The 17,217-nt window shown below is 37.5% G+C and overlaps 3 protein-coding genes across 3 annotated transcripts; all 3 read right to left on the bottom strand.

The window, feature by feature from the left end:
- Positions 1-111: 111 nt before the first annotated feature.
- LOC108856159 (ran-binding protein M homolog) lies at positions 112-3,121 on the bottom strand. Its single transcript, XM_018629896.2, has 10 exons — positions 2,634-3,121; positions 2,390-2,536; positions 2,218-2,304; positions 2,088-2,133; positions 1,705-1,781; positions 1,413-1,575; positions 1,214-1,282; positions 1,054-1,113; positions 649-735; positions 112-544 (listed from the first exon to the last, which is right to left on the bottom strand). Exons 1-10 carry the CDS (start codon positions 3,014-3,016, stop codon positions 278-280), a joined length of 1,386 nt encoding a protein of 461 aa, XP_018485398.1. The 5' UTR covers positions 3,017-3,121; the 3' UTR covers positions 112-277.
- A 749-nt stretch (positions 3,122-3,870) lies between these two features.
- LOC108805397 (DEAD-box ATP-dependent RNA helicase FANCM) lies at positions 3,871-10,762 on the bottom strand. Its single transcript, XM_018577434.2, has 23 exons — positions 10,526-10,762; positions 10,183-10,441; positions 9,961-10,104; positions 9,795-9,877; positions 9,591-9,705; positions 9,435-9,526; positions 9,274-9,328; positions 9,072-9,193; positions 8,875-8,988; positions 8,603-8,796; positions 8,393-8,523; positions 8,245-8,305; positions 8,091-8,161; positions 7,968-8,017; positions 7,719-7,884; positions 7,508-7,635; positions 7,076-7,408; positions 6,919-6,985; positions 5,947-6,498; positions 5,055-5,474; positions 4,903-4,960; positions 4,639-4,785; positions 3,871-4,548 (listed from the first exon to the last, which is right to left on the bottom strand). The coding sequence occupies exons 1-23, from the start codon at positions 10,565-10,567 to the stop codon at positions 3,978-3,980; spliced, it is 3,975 nt and encodes a 1,324-aa protein (XP_018432936.1). The 5' UTR covers positions 10,568-10,762; the 3' UTR covers positions 3,871-3,977.
- A 3,283-nt stretch (positions 10,763-14,045) lies between these two features.
- On the bottom strand, positions 14,046-16,943 carry LOC108805137 (alkaline/neutral invertase CINV1). Its single transcript, XM_056986252.1, has 6 exons — positions 16,784-16,943; positions 16,139-16,496; positions 15,377-15,808; positions 15,106-15,296; positions 14,655-15,022; positions 14,046-14,541 (listed from the first exon to the last, which is right to left on the bottom strand). The coding sequence occupies exons 2-6, from the start codon at positions 16,478-16,480 to the stop codon at positions 14,243-14,245; spliced, it is 1,632 nt and encodes a 543-aa protein (XP_056842232.1). The 5' UTR covers positions 16,481-16,496; positions 16,784-16,943; the 3' UTR covers positions 14,046-14,242.
- Positions 16,944-17,217: the final 274 nt, after the last annotated feature.

Here is a 17,217-nt window from a genome sequence, read left to right on the forward strand (position 1 = left end):
TGAAAGATGTGTGCCCTTTTGGCTGCATAACCATTTCTCAAGTTAAGGTTTTAACAATTTCTTCTATTAGTGAAATATAGAATCACAAACACAAGCAGAAGCTCACATTACTGACGCATTGGATGGCAAGATTTATTCGGTTTGAACTTTCTTTTCACAGAATAGGAAAGTTATGCATAATATCACATGTATGAACAAGAGCCACGTAAGGATGAAAACAACCAAACAAACAAAGTAGCAGAGTTTTCAAAAGAACAATACGCGGCTAAATCCGATTTCATCTTCTCGTACTGTTGTTGTTAAGAACATGGTGAAGCCGGAACGTTTCGCCTTGGTCTCCATTCATTGACCGCCTTTCCAAACAGCAAACTGTTAGCTGTCTCAGCAGTAACTCCAGACGGGAATGCAAGTGACACACATCTTTCTTGTTTGACAAAACCGCTGCATTCACTGCATCAGCAACTAGTTCCCTCTGCGAGTCTTCTAGGAAGTACCCCACCGGTGATTCCTCGGGTTTTGGATAAACAAGCAAAGCAAAGCAGTCCTGAATAACCCAACATGGAAATTGAGTTCGTAAGAGACCAGCAATTAAAACGAGATCTTGCTTGGAAGAGGCGAAAGGAATAAAGTTGAAGGAGTCATCTGTACCTCGATTATGTCTTGAAACTTTGTTAACCCAACAAATTTAGCTAACTCGAGTCTGCCATACTTCACACCTTCTGCGAGTTTTCCTACCTGCTTATTCCATGTTTTCCAGAACCACAACTTAAACAAGTAGTCCCAACCACCTTACATGTGAAATTGAACGACGAAATAATAACCGAGGGAACAAACTCGATGTTTTGCATCAAACTTATTCCATTTCTCGAACTACTTTACGTAAATGGTTTAACACCAGCGTTCAAGCAACTAATTTTCTATGGTAAGATCAAATCCAACAAGTTTCGTTCATTACAATTTTTTTATTCTTATAAGACACAAAGAGAAAACTTATGGTGACAAGTCATAAAAATGTGAAAACTAGATGTATAAGGGAATCAAAAGTCAGCATACCCGTACGAGCTCAATGAACTTTTGGCAGTGAAGGAGGAAACAAACTACAGATTTATCGTCCTGCAGTAAGTACAGCTAGGTTAGAGTTGATATCTCAATCCTGCAAAGTGATTATCTTAGCAATACAAAATAAACGAACTGACAGAACATCTAAGTTCACCTGTACAATTTGGGGATACCAATCTTGGAGATTAGCCAGAGCAGCATCAATGTCACCATTCCTGACAAGCTATACCAAATAAAGTATGGATCAGTCAACACCAACCAAACAAAGCAGTAATTCGTAAATTTAGCAGATCTTCTTTTTTTGTTGAATTGTAACCAGTAAACTTTCAGGCACAGTTGAACCCGTTCAATACCTTTCTAAGAGTTTTCCTCTGATGCAAATCATATGATGAATCATCCTCGTCCATAGCATTGTCTTGAGCTATAACGATTGGAGGGACTGTAGTTTTAGTAGCAAGGTTGAAAGCATCAAGTGTCTCCTCATACCCATAGTGTAACAAGTAGGTCTTTACAAGCCTAACCAAAAAAAAAAAGAAAATAAAACTTAAGAAAATAAAGCAGAAAGCTCGTCACCAATTTACTGTACAGTAAGAGGAACAGGAATTGCAACTTAGTTAACAAAGTTGAGAAGGAGTATACTCTCACCCATAACCGATATTTGGAGGTATGGATATATTTTCGATAGCCATTTGTTGCTTATTCCTCACTGATGTTTCATATCCCTGATAATACATAAAGAAGGTAACCCTTCGTCAAAACTTTATTCCGAACATATACGTAATGCAGAGAGCCAAAGGGAAAAGATTTATAACATATAGACCTCCACGTTCTATTCAGTATATCTATATATATGTATAATTCGAGGGTACAAGAGGTTTGATCACACTGTAAAAGCAGCAGATGCATGAAAATAAGAGCAATTTGTACCAAGAGAACCACTGGAGTAGATTTTTACTTGACTACTTTTACTCCTGATTATAAAAGCTAGAGACTCTACTAATAAGATTTAATAGGACATTTCTCTTTACCTGAACATCGAAAACAAACTTCTTCTTCCCAAAATTGACAGAAACCCTGCAAAATAAACGCATTGCGTAAGTACTTGTACAGAACCTGTTAACAGAAACGCAGCCAACAGAGGAGAAACTGAGAACATACTCCTCATTTTGGCTATGTACACCCACAGTAGGGAATAGATGACCCTTGATGTCCTTGGGGATTTTGCCCACAAAAGCTCCGTTTTTACTGGCATAACAAAAGTAACCAAAATAATAAGATAGATATATCAAATGGCAACAGAAAAAAAGGGAAATTAGTTAATAGTTCTTACGTAAAAAAGAACTCCTGAGAAGCGTAGTCTATACCAGCACCAACGGTATCACCGGTGGTATAAGTAGGACCAAAGGCTTCACCAGTCCCCTTACCTCGGTATATATGTCCATTGTCCCCATGATACCCACAGCTATTCACTTCCCATCTAAACCATTGCATTATTCCCACACAACAAAATCAATCAAACAAATCATCCAAGAAACCTAAAATCTTTAAATTGATAAAAAATCTTTCGTGTTTACCCAGGTTGTCTCCGCATAATAAAGCCCTCCTTAGTGAAACCAATAGCGACGTTCCCTTTAACACCAGCGTCCTTCACAAATATCTCGAAGTAGTAAGTAAGGCCCTTGAAGGGAGCCGGTCTGTTCGCTTGAGCAACGCCGACGTCGTAGCCGTGCAGATTCGTGTTCGTGTACTTTACGGAGAGCTTATCGGGAGACACGATCAGAAACCCGCCCGCGCTGTTGATTGTGTTGAGCTCCGTCGGCGATTCTTCGTTATCCTCCTCCATCATCGTATTCGTATTCCTAGTAGCGGCGGAAGAAGAGAGACGAATCTTGTCTAGGAATTGCGAGATCGGATCTCCACGATTAACGGCGGCGGCGCTGGAGGAAGTCTCCGTCATCCCCTATTTTTCAATACCCTAGCTACTATCGATTTTGATTTGATCAGATTTCCTTCTTCTCTCTCTCTCTTGCTTCATAAACTAAACTTCCTCGCTAATCTTAAGGCATTTGTTAGACTTTGAGTTTTTTTAATAAAACTTTTAAATATCTTATTCTGATTATAAAATATCAGATTTAAATAATTTAAAACAAATAATATCATTAACTCATTACATATGAAAACATTAAAAGTTCAAATCAAAATGAGTTAGATATTTATAATAATTACTTTATAATTTATATTAATGATATTATGTTTTTAATTAGATATTTGATTTTGTATATATAATATCTACTCAGCTTAGTTATCATATATTAAATTGTATATACTTCCTTAAATTTTAACTATAATTTTTTTGTTCTAAATAGATTGAAAGTTTGTTTAATTTTTTAATATGAATTTAGATTGATTTTTATTTTATATATATTAGTAAGATTAGGTGTAATATATTTTCAGAATCAAATAGGCAAAATAAACTTAAGTAGTAACCGGTTAAAATTATATAAAAGAACATAAAAATAATTTTTGAAATTTCATGCATATATATTTTACGAAAGAAATACTCAGTTGACAAAAGAAATCAATTATAAAAATTAGTTACTTTTTTATTTTTATTTATTCATATGTTTTGAGGTATTCTGTAATTTATGTTGGCATTAAACAGAAGATGTACAGACAAAATACGTAATCCCGGTAAATATGTGAGGTTAGGCAGCCGACATATTTCTTTGTTTAATTTTAACAAATTTCCCAGAAAATGATATATAGATTTTATGGGGTATAGACTTGGATTTCGGCTTTTCTAGAGGGACGTTTTAAGATTATATGTCTCAGCATTGATGAATTTATGACACAAACTTAATACACAAAACATACATCCAAATGTCAACCTATACACTTTTAACTTAATAGGAGAATAATCACCACAAACCAAGATCAAAAGATGGCCCATCATCAGTCCTCTGATTGCCCATATGAGGTTTCACCGGTGCATCTTCTTTTGTTTTCGTTTCTGACCTCTGTTTCGACAACAGCAATGTCGCCTGCGCTTCCATGGCATCAAAGTCTAGTGTCGCGTAGAATGCATCATCATCATCATCATCGTCATCCTCTTCTTTGTACTGTGATGCACCTACATTGCTTCTCAGACCTTCATGGCTTTCCTTCTCCGTGGCTTGTGCATGAGCTTCAAACTTGTTTTCCAAGTTAATCACTGGGACATTCGCCGAGTTGCATAAGCTGAACTTCCTTTTTCGGCTGTCTGTTGAGATTTGTGCTACCGAAAAGTCTCCTGTGGCGGCCATTGTATCCTCCTTGTTTGACTCATTGTTTGTTGTTTGTGGGGTTCTAAGAGAAGACAATGATTTATCTGAGTCGCTTCTGCTCTCATTTATTGTCTTCAACAGACCAGAAGAGTAAGGACTCGGACTTGATGCAGCTGCTACATCACGAAATCTTGTCGGTAATGGTGATTGGCTGAGGAGAGAACGTCTGTGGAAACCATAGCTTATAATTTTTAGTAAGTTCATTGACCATTTTACTCACAATAGAAGAAAGACTTGTTTAATTATATATATATACCTGTAAACGGCCATCATGTCAACTTTAGCACACTCGGCTTGAGTATTTGCTGTAGGCATTGTACCGTCATCGATGAAACTATCTTCAACTGAATCGCCGGTCAAATCTTCCTTCTCATCAACAGACATTTCTGATTCGGAAGACACCCTAATCAACAAGACAGATTTAAACAAGGTCAAACTCTGTATTAAAGAAAATTACAATTGATTTGTGAAAGTAAGAAAGAGAACCAGATGGTTGTTTTCAGATTAGATGATAACTTACTCAGCTTCCGCATCAATGAAGATTCTAGCATTATTATCCGCGCGTATCTTCTTCTTGCCTTAAACACAGAGCAACCAATTAGCAAACACTCGAACAGGTCACTGTAACAAGTTATTTGAATGTTGTACAAGGAAATACAGAACTCTTTTTACCTCTTATGTTCCTTTCACCGAGAGAACGAGATCTGACATGGTCTGTCTTTGCAATACCAGGATTATTCTCCTTCACAGCACTCGAGCAATCTCCAAGTCTACGTAGCCTCTTCAACTTGCGAGGCTGTCGAAGAGTTTCCGACTTTTCCCCCGAACTCAACCGCCAATCTTTGCTAGCGCTGCTGCTTGCGTTCGTGATATTCGCCAAGGGAGTTCTCCACTCCTCAGGCATTGGAGAAACTGCAAAGCATTCTGTTCCGTTGGCTAAATCTTTTTCCTTCTCAGGAGTTCTGAATTCACTGGCCGTACAAGTAATGTGAATCTTTTTCTCAGGGGTAGATGGCTCTTCTGCCAATTCATTACTGAGCCTGGTGGGTGGACGATTAAGGTGGTCTTCTATGTTTGCTTCGTTTGCAACTCCTGCAGCGTTAAACATGTTATCAGAACATAATAAAAGTTCCAAGTCTTTGTTTGCACAAATGGTGGATTTTAAAGTATAATCAGTACTACTAAGACAAAAAGAATATAAAAGCTTTATAGATGTGTCAAAGTAAACATGCTTCTGAGTTTTTTTCTAATACGGGCTCAAATTCCAGATGTTTTAATTGTTTTCCGAGTCATCTTCTTGTTGAAGCTTAACAACAACAGATATCCATATTTTTCCTATATATGAATTATGTATACATATAGAACTTATCTAATACCAAACTTATGTGGTTGCAGCCAGTTGCAAGTTGCAACCGCAACCCACAAACACTATGATTGATGCGTTCCGTCTGTGTGAATAAATGGCAGATGCAAATACATTCAAGCAGATATTCTAGTCATTTATTACTATCTAGTTATATCACCCATTCTAACCCATAGTAAATGTTCAGGATATAACACTAACCTTGGTCATAGACAGGTGAATCTGGAACAACGCCACTCTTGATGAAGTTAGTGAGCCTTGGACTAAGCTCCAAATCCTCATCGTCTTCATCAGATGATATCATAATTTCTCCAGCACAATTCTCTATATCTCCTTTACCTACATCGGTGGAGTGCCTTTTCAAAAGGCTTTGGGACTCCAAAGTCTCGTTTGCACAATCTGGCAAAAGTCCTTCCTTTAACTTGCATGAAACATTATCTTGCCGATGTTTTGAGGAACTATCTATCGGAACAACGTCCATGTGGAATTTATTGGGGGAAGAGAGTATTTTTTCTCTTCCCACATAGTCTGGCCCTGGTACATTAGAAGAGAATGAAAGAGGAACCGGCAATACAAAGACCTTCCCCAGAGTATCAACGGATGCACATTCTGAACTGAAAAGATAACAGTGTCTGGGTGAAGATGCTTCGAAATCGTTCTCTGTAGTCTCTAATGTGCTTGTGGGAGATTCAACAACTTGTTTTGCCTTTCTCTGTGATGTGTTGACATCCAAATCATTGAAAGAGGGGAAATCTGCACATTAATACAATTGAACGGTTGAGATGCAGAAGATACATACATGACAATAGCAATTTGTAGTTCTTTGATGCATTGAACTCTAGCTAGCATTACGTAAGATAGAAAAACATCTTAGACTGTTTTCAGGATTATCGGTCCCACATAAACTATTAGGGAGTCTATGAACATCTACATCCTATAATTTAGTGACAATTTATTTGGGGTTTATGAGAAGTGACATGGATCTAAATAGAATATGCGTCCAATAACCAAGGCTATTTAGAAAAGTATTCTACCTAAACAGAGCAGAGAGCACATCCCTAAATAGGCTCTTTCGACCATGTCGTCTATAGAACTCCTACTAGCTAAGAGTAAATTTATATCCATGCGACTGTTAGAATTGGTACTTGGTAAGATGAAAGAGACAAAATTTACCTTTCGGATCATCACCAACCCTCAGACCTGTGTCAAGCTCATCTCTTTCAGCCAAAGGAGTTCCATACTATCAGAGCAAGTGATTCCACATAAGTAAAACTGAACAAACCGAAAGCAAGGAAAGACCAAATTTATCTACCAGGATTACGATCCACACCTTAATGGAGAATTTTTTACTTTGCTCTGTCAAAGTTGTCTCTTGCAGATGCTGCATAGCATCAATTAATATGCTTGTTTGACGTGAATGCATTACTTTGTGCACTTTGGATGGCAATGTTTGGAAGTGAGGGAAAGCAATCAAGGAAACTCTCCACTTTTCCTCGCCGGGTTTGAAATACTTGGCGAGCATATCCATCTCTTCCGGTGTAAGCTTTTTCTTGAAAGCTGGAGTCTCAGTGGCAGGCTCATCTTGTAGCTTCTTTCCGCGTGGAATGAATTGCTCGATCGAAAACTTTACATGCTGAACTTCTGGTTTATAAACATGGGGAATCTATAATAACACATGATAAGAGTATATGAAGTTGAACACTGAAGCAAAAAAAAAAAAGTAAGGGAAACAAATTTGAATGAAGCTTTTAACAGCTCTTACCATCCTTGGACTAGGATGAAAATTAAAACTATTCATTCCTCCATTTCGCATGTGCTTTTTAATGGCTTGACCATTTGCTTGCTTTCGCATATAGCTATTCTTTTCAGATCCTTCACAAGCAAGAACTAGTAAAGGCTAGTCAAGGAATGGCATAATCTGATAAAAGTGGCACTGTAATGAAAGGGTCAATCAAAATCAAGCTAAAGGATATCAACTCGGCCATTATTTTTCCTTCCAGTTCTTCCCATGCGTTGGATCATCCTCAGAGGGGATACATTAGCATCAAAACATATAACTAAGTCGACTTCCATGATATCCAAGCCTTCTTCGCCGATAGATGTTGCAACAATAACATTAAACCCACCAGATCTAAATTTCTGTATAGCACGCAAGGGATGGTTCAAAAATAAATCAAAGTTGAAACTTTTTCACTAAATCAGATCAAGGGGAACATGAATACCTCCAGAACAGCCTGCTGAACTTTTTGCGACTGTCCTTTCAGTGTCTTACCTGCAAGGAAACATTCACTGTAACTAAATAATAGTAGTTCTGAGTAACCGAAGATGTATTGTAAGTAACAAACCTGAACTTTGACCAATAAACTCAGTTGCTTTGACAACATCTCTAATACTACTTAACGCGTCCATTATGTCTCTGAAATGAATGAAGTTACGTAAATGCAAAAGAAGGAACGTGGTGATAGTAAACAAGGGAACAAAAACAACGATTATACAGACCTTACGCTTCCTCTGAAATTCGAGAAGATAATGACCCGTGATGTCCTCGGATCTTTTATCTCTGCAACCATAGAATAAAATCATATCGATATTTGATTAGCTGAGAACTAACAACAGCCCCTGATCAAGATCTAAAAAGAAAACATACTGTAATGATCAACTAGAATCTCTAACATCTTGGACAATTTCGGGCTTGGTGCTCCGTTCGACAACCTTTGCTGCATCAAAAGCTTCGTCATCCTAATATCTTCATTCTTACTCATCAACCTGGCAAATGGCCTGCGGGAAGTGATAGTCTTAGTCTTAGAGCAACTTCTTAGTTGACAATGCACTTGAAAATGAAAGTAAAAAAGCATACCCTTCATGCAGTTTTTCTTCAAGCATCTCATACGCTGGCCTTATTCCATGACTGGAAAGAAGCTTGCGAATGTGATAAAGAGTGATAAGAGCTGCAAAGCAAGATTCTACATCTCCATGACTTATATGGGGAATGCCTGGTACAGGTGCTTCACGAAACTTATCCCTTGCCATAAGTAACTCGTGTGGACTCAACTGTCAAAACCTGAGATGACATGAGCATTGACGCTAGTGGTGAAAAGACAGATATAAGGATTTAGTCGAGGCACTTACAGTCTGATAATCCCTGTTTAGAAGGACCCCGAAATTTTTAAGCCGGACTGCGTATGGACGTATAACATCTAACAGGCGTTTAGATACCTCATCTGCATCTTTACCCAAGGGAACCTGCTCTGCCACAAAGACGGCTACAATTATTAGAGATGAGAATTTGGAACACATATTGAGAAAACGCGGAAACGAGCTTGAACCTGGATAAGTTCTACTTTTCTGTCGTGGACATAAGGGCAGACATCATGGTCACTCTCGTTTCGATACTCAAGTGTTGATATCTGCAAATTATCAATGATACCCTGTATGGCCTGTGTTTTTGCTGAAAATGACACCCAACAAGTTAAATGAGTGAGGAGATATAATAAACGAAAAACGAAAAAGAATCAATCAATCACTTACATCCAGGAGTTGCAGTAAGAGCCAATATTCTCAACTGCACTGGTACTGCCATCAACTAAAAGTTAAATAGGGAAATTAATATGGTACCTTTATCTTGATCAACGTGAAGAAGAGAGAAACACATAGAGATTGTACAAGATATAAGAGGTAGGCAAACAAACCTCACGAACTACAACACAATAAGAATAATTCCCTAAAGCTCGATGGGCCTCGTCGATCACCAAACAAACCAAGCAGTTGGTAAGACACGTTCCTGAAAGTATATGAAGACATTATGAGCTCGGGATGTTTGGATAGAAGAAGAATGAGAGCATCACCTGACTGTATATCCTTCTCAAGAACTTGTGGAGTAACGAAGAAAACCCGTTTGCTTTTCCACAAGGAAGCTCTTTTGGAAGGGCATGTCTGACCCGTCAAGTCAATCGTCCATTCCTGCAGTCAATCAAAACCGAGATGAAGTAAAACCAGATGCTCAGTAAGTAAGTATCATCGTTTTGTGGGAAGAGAATCAAATGACATACTTGTGGTATCCCAACGATATTATGACAAGCCTCGATCTGCTGCATCACAAGAGGCCTAGAAGGTGCGGCAAAGACAATTTTACCTGGTGCAAAGAAAAAGATAATTAAGGACGAAGGGTTCTAACAGAGATGGATGGATGGAGAGAAAAGTGGGGGATTGATTAACCTTGTGGGAACCATCTGAAGTAATTATACATAACGACAGCAGCAATGAGGGTTTTACCAAGTCCAGTTGGTAAAGCAACTAATGTGTTTGAAAACAAAGCAGTCTTTGTTATAGCAAACTGGTAATCTCTCAGAGGAACGTTTACTGCAAAAACAAATACAACAAACCATAATAAGTTAATATGTCAATTTTTTTGAAAAAAAGAAATAAAGTCTTTCAAACCTGGATAAATCCAAGTTTTGGCTGTCTCAGGATCAATCCCAACGCAAGGACTGTTGTCGTTATCGAAATTCGGGTCGGAGAAAACTGGGGGATCCGGAGGAGGAGGGTAGTGGTCTGGTCTTGCGATGAATCGATCGAGAGTAGATTGTCTTTTAGCAGGTTTAGTGACATTGTCCTTGTTAGAAGAAGAAGAAGAAGAAGGGTTTAACGATTTGAGGCAAGCCAAGTCGATTTCTCTGACTGCTGCTTCCCAATCGAACTGCAAAAAAAAAAAACAAATAAATTTAAAATAAGGAAATCTGAATTGGCAGAGAAAGAAAGAGAGATTCGGTGGGTAACTTACTCCATCTTCTTCGACGAGTTCGATCGGAACCTCGGGTCCCATTTCACTTGATGCTCTGTTTGTTAGATTAAGGCGGATCTACTACGCCTTCTTTTTTTTCTTCACGATTTGGGATACGACAGGAATTAGATTTAGGTTGAGTGTGGGGGTTTTGTGGAAGAAACCCTCGCCGAAGGAAGCCACATAGAGATGAGATTGGCGGGCAAAACCAATTTTTTGGAGAAGGGAACAAAAACGAGATTTAACTATACTAATGTTAGTCCGAATTCTCTTAAAAATCCATATGTAAATGAGATATACGATTTTGTAAACCCATATTTTTGGTACTTTTCTAAGTAAAGCCTTAACTGGATATGGGCCTACGTGTAAATAAAATCTAGTCTTTTAAGAATTGTTTAAAAAGTTTGGGAAAGCTATATCTTTTTTTGCCATGAGAGCCAAGGGCATCACCATCTAATGCAGAGTTGGAGTGGTTTCAAGTTCATATAGGAGACCTTCTATCTCTTTTTTATTTTTTCTGAGGCTCAAGGGCATCACCATCTAATGCTGGGGAGGGGAGTTTGTTTCATTGACGTCTAGATCCTCTTGATGGATAGTGGGTGGAGAAAAATCAACATTATCCTTTTGCTGCGGAATGATATCAATGTCCACTACAAGGACAACAGAGCCAGTGTGTCTATAGAAGGTGATATGAAGGCATGAACATGAGCAGTCCGATGAAAGTAAAAGACATCTCTTCACTTTATGTCTTAGATTACCACACCTTTCACATATTTATAGAATCCATGTGTATTCAACCTTAATAAGAAAAATGTTCCTTGTTTATCATCCAAATAAATAATATTCAGAAAGTTTTGCTTCTCCCAAACTGGTAGGATCAAGTCGGGGTTTGTGCATATTCAGAAAGTTTTGCTTCTCCCAAACTGGTAGGATCAAGTCGGGGTTCGTGCATAAGAATGGGTTTCCCAAGTCCTGAAGCAAGATAACTTATTCTTAATCTTGTGTAGCAACAATTGGGGATATTCTTCAAAGTGGCACAGACTGGAGCGTGGAGATTTCAGGAACTTTGAAAGAACCTTCTGGAATCTATCGTAATACAAAATGTAAGCAATCATCAGTGTGCCATACTCCTCACTGAATAATCCAATGAAGAGTAGGTTGGTGTAGGATATGAAACATGAAAGATGAATCATCAAGTTTCTTACAATTGATCTTACAGCTTCTTCCTTAAATTTTTTTATCACAGCATGTACTAAACCACCCGGCGGTAGAGAACATTTATAAAACTTTCAAATCATATGCATCAGTTCAAATATTAACCATACGAAGAAAAAAATTCACTCTTTTATCTCTTATAAGAGGAGAATCACTCTCTCTTGGAAGAAGGATCAAGCAACCAGACATATCGGTTCTATCTTTTGGGATTGAAGTTTTTTCATGCTAAGAAAAAGGGAGAGAATAAAAGCTAAGAAATTCAAAATGGAAAAAAAAATGATAAATGTAAAATATTGTGTTTAGTTAGAATAACCATAATAGAAAACAAAATGTCAATTTGTTCATAACGTGGGAGATATGAGTAAAACTCCTTAAGTTTTTTATTTATTTTTTCATATCAACGTTATACTTTTTATTATGACCCACGTTAAAATTTCTCATGGGTCCGCCACTGAGCTAAAGTCAATAAAATAAAATAAAATTGTTGTAGAAACCTTATTTTCTAAAGCAAAAAAATATGGTTGTAGATACAGCTACAGTCTAAATTCTACAGTAAATTTTCTACAGTTACAATCTAACCAATCGGCCCCTATGTGTTTTGAGCCAAATCATAACTATGATTTAGAGCATCTCCAAAAGAAACTCTATAACTTCAAATATAAAGTTTTTTGCTCACCAAAAAGAAACTTCAAAACTTCAAATTTAGAGTTTTGTGGAGTGAAACTTCAAATATGAAGTTTCACCACTCAAAACTTCAAATTTGAAGTTCCATATTTTTATTTGCAATTTGATCCTTATAATTAATTACATATCACATTTATGATTTTAATTATTATTTTTGTCTATCATTTTAAAGTTTTTATATCTCATAATTGTTTCAGATTTGATTTTATAAATTCAAGTTTTACACATAAATTATTATTAAAAAAATTATGTAATTAGACAACAAGAATATTACAAAAGAAGCTTAATAAAAAAACTTTTCTAAAAGGGTACTTGAAGAAATAATTATTATACATAATCAGATATTAAACTACAAACAAAATACCACATTGTATAGTAATTATTTCTTCATGTACCCTTTTAAAAAAGTCTTTTTATTAAGTTTCTTTTGTAATATTATTATTGTCTAATTTTAGTTTTAAATTAGAATTACAAATAAAAATGCATATTTAAATATTAAACTACAAAAAGATACCAAATTATTTTCATTAAATTATTAATAATTTTATGAAATAATGTGATATTTTGTTTGTAGTTTATTTTTTAATTATATATCTCTATTTATAATTTCATCTTTTAGTGTAAGATTTTATTAATTAATATTTATGTAATTTTTTTAATATATCTGTTAGTTATTTATAAAAGTTTTATGGATTTACACTAATTATGATAAATACAAGGATCATAAAATAAAATATAAATAGTTTTAAAGTTAAGTTTACAGTTTTGCTTTTGGAGAGAAACACCTTGAAACTTCAAATATAGAGTTTTTGCAAACTCTAAAATAGAGAGTCTTTTGGAGATGCTCTTAGTGAAGAAATCGAGCAGTTACTGTCTCTCAAAAACAACATGTTGATGAGCCGAGATGTCATGAATTTCAGCAAAAACAACTGTTGACATGACGAGCAGAGAAGTTGGATGAGAGAAAATCTCGAGCTTTTGGAGAAAGACTATCGCAGTTACATATACCGTAAACGGATGGAAGCAATGGTAAAAAAAGATGCTGGAGCAGTTTTCGAATACTTGCAAAAAAAGAAGATAATTTATCATTTTCTATTCAATGCAACTTGATGAAGACGATATGGTCATAATATTTTTTTTGCGGATGATCGGTCTATAAGCTATTAAAACCTCTTCGGAGATTTTGTTTGCTTTAACACAACTTACAAGACCAATAATTATGATAGACCGTTTGCTTCATTTGTTAGAATCAGTCATCATAAGCAAATTGTTGTGTTCTTAACTGCTTTCTCATATGATGAAACCACTGAATCTTTTAAATGGCATTTTGAAACTTTTCGTAGAGCAATCAATGTCTGAAAACAACCAAAAAAAATTACATACCAATCTACAGCAAAGGAGGATAGTCAGTTAGGGCTCGGAGTTCTTACTACATTGCAGAATGCAAGACCGATTCAAAACTCCAAACACTTGAAAACATTAAGAAATAGTCTCACAGGCATCTCGCGCAAGTAGCATTTTGCACTAACGTTTAACAACGTAACCATCATAAAAGCTACACTATGACAAACTGTCGATTGCAAACGGCAGCAAATAAAAAGTATAACGTTAGATGTGAAAAAACGGCAAACGATCTTTTCCCATTTCTTTTCTTCTTACTTGCAAGGCAAGAAAGAAGCAATCAATAAAGTCTATGACCCCATCTTCCGCAGAAGTTATTAATATCATTATCATACAAACAGCCAAACAAAACAAAAACAAAAACAAAAAATTGTAAAGTGACAAGTACTGAACAGACCAGAAACAGAGACCTGTTTTTCAAAGTTGCGGCCAAGACGCAGATCGCTTGATAACTGGTTTCATAAGTTTGTCTTCATCGAGGGATATCATACCGATGTGTGAAGGATCTTCTAGCAACATTTTAGCCACTAAGTAACCAGCGATTGACCAGGTCTGGTACTTCCTAGCCTGTTTCCCCACGTACCGTCCAAGCTTACCGTCGTAATACTCTGGCCAGCAGTCTCTGTGAAGACGCGATTCTATCAGGTCAACCGCACGTCTCGCGATCTGCGGTCTTCCTGTCTTAATGCACGCTGCAGTTAGCTGCCACAACAAAACTGTACATTGCAGCAGAAAGGCATGGTCAGAATCAAATCAATTATTTGATACGTGTTGACACAATTCAATCTATCTCAGTTATGCAATCAGTCTTAGGGGAAAGAAAACAGACCTGGCCAAGAACCACCGTTGTGGTAGCTCCACCGAGTGTTCTTGGGGTCACAGCCAGTGATGATGCGCCACTCGCGGCCCTCGAGGCAAGGATAACAAATTTTGAGGGGCATCTCGCCTACAAGCTCAGCCCACCTGTGCTCAAGAAGGTCCATAATGGCCATGGACTGATCTGGAGTGGCCAAGGACGAGAGTATGGAGACGCAGTTGCCGAGTGCAAACCACCGGAAGTCCATATGGGCAGGTCCTACATTACCCACAAAGTAGCCTCCCCGAAGAGGCATGAATTCAAAAACCCACTCTGGTATTGAGTCTGGCATCACATTGAACTTGTTCACCGCCGTGTGTGAGTATTCCTCGGTCTTGAACCTTCAGATAAAAGATGTATTTGAGTTTTTTTTAAGTGTTTTTTTTTTGTTTATCATGTCACGCAAAAACAGTATAATTAATACCTGTAAATGTCATTGAGTTGCTGGTAATCAAGCCAGAAGTAGTTACGCATATGGAAGCTCAAGGCGTGAAGTCGCTTAGTGATCTTCTCAATGACCTCTCTACCATCTCCGTCAGGCTTTAGCATCGACAAGGCACATCTCAGAGCCATGTAGAACAACGCTTGGATCTCAATTGGATACCCATAAACACCCTTCACCATTCAAGAAACAAATAATTAGTTTTTTTTTACAGCCAAGGAAGGATGTCATGTTCCTTAATTAATTTACTTACCATTCTACGATCAATCATGGAACATCCATCAGCACAAAGCAGCGTGGGGAAGGTATCGAACCCTTCAGCTAAGCACAGAGAGAGGATGAGTTTCATTCCCTTTTGACACTCTGGTGTCTCCGAGAGAGTCAAATCTCCGGTTGACTTGGTGTAAGCACGGAGAAGGATGATCCACCAGAACCCTGAATCCACAGGTGCCACTCTTCCAATGGCGGTTTCACCAAAATCTGCAACGAGGTGGTCTGTCTCCCGGATTGGATCGTGACTCACCTTGAAGCTTGCAGGCATCACACCTTTGCCAAGGTTGAAACAGTCAACACGCTTCTCGGAGTCTTGAAGCTGAAGTGTCTTGAGCAGAAACTGTTTCACTATGTCCGATTCACCGTTCATCAGAAACGCCAGTGCACTTGGTACAAAATCACGCACAAACACCTACAGAAACAGATCATAACATAACATTTATTAATACTCCTTCTGTTTCCTTCCGTTTCATAGTAGATGAAGTTTTAGCTCTTTTCACACATATTAAAAATTTTACTTTTCCTACAAATAATTATTGAAAGTAGAAACTAAATACTAATGTATTTAATTATAAATAAAAATGTTAATAGTATAATTGGCTACACAATTTTTAATAAAGTTAAAGAAACATCATCTATTTTGAAATAAAAACAATCTCCTAAAACATCATCTATATTAAAACGGAGGGAGTATAATCTAGAGCTATATATAATCCACTGATAATATGTTGTTGTTTGTTACCTGGTCATAATTTAAGACCTCGTCGGTAGTATTATCGACAGCAGCGAGAGTACCAACAGGAAGGCCACGGAAGAAGACCATAGACCTCCGAAGAGCCTCCCAGGCCTCAGCCATCATAGGATGAGGCTCAAAGGAGTTTCTAGCAGAAGAGAGAGGGGTGTCGAGAACCGACCTGCCTCTTGGAGAATCGTGCCTAGACAGTTCACTCATTGACCTCTCGTCGAAAGATCTCTTCCGTTCGATCTTCAACCTCGGTCTGTCTAATGCTCGGCTCAGATCAAGATCGTCCATCTCCGACAGAGAAGTGTGTGAACCTACAGCTCTTAGTCCATGTGGTTCCATCTCGCTTTACCAAGATCTGAATCAAGAACAAGGACGTTATTACAATTATTATAACATCCGTTGACTCGAACACCTAATGTAACACGCGAGATTAGTTTTATCCACTTTGTCAAATCATTTTTAAAACAGCATATTTTTGATATGCGAGAAACTGAACTCTCATTGCTCCATGAAATGAAACAAAGACAGATCAAGATCCAACACAGAGTCAATGATATAAACCAGATCTAAGAATCTACAGAATCAAACTGGGATACAAGCAAGCAGGGTGAGTTTGTTCCCAAGGGAGAAAGTAAATCGAACCTCCGGCTGAAAAGACGGGAGAAACGGAGATGATAAACGGAATAACTCGTCTAAGTTGATGGTTCTCCCGAGAAATGTGAGAAGAGGAGGAGGAGACAAAGGGGAGATTTATAGGGGAGACTAAGAAAGAGGGAAGAGGAAGAAAAAAAGAGAGGATTGAGTGAAGAAGCTTCTTATTTATATTTGACGGACTAACGGAACGAGACGGACTTTAGACGGAGTTTTTTCCACGAATTTAAGTTTACCGGTTAAAATCGGTCAATTGTAGGAGAAGTCTACTCTACGTGGACTAAACGACGCCGTTCGTACCTTCTTTGTCTGATTTGGCATTTGTATTTTTCTTATGGAATACTTGGTTTATCGGTTCCCGTCTTCTTCTTTTTTTTTTCTTTGACTGATACACCACCAAATCAAAGTTAGGTGGACGGTACATT

Source organism: Raphanus sativus, chromosome 5, assembly GCF_000801105.2.
Source record: "Raphanus sativus cultivar WK10039 chromosome 5, ASM80110v3, whole genome shotgun sequence".
NCBI classification, from domain to species: Eukaryota; Viridiplantae; Streptophyta; class Magnoliopsida; order Brassicales; family Brassicaceae; genus Raphanus; species Raphanus sativus.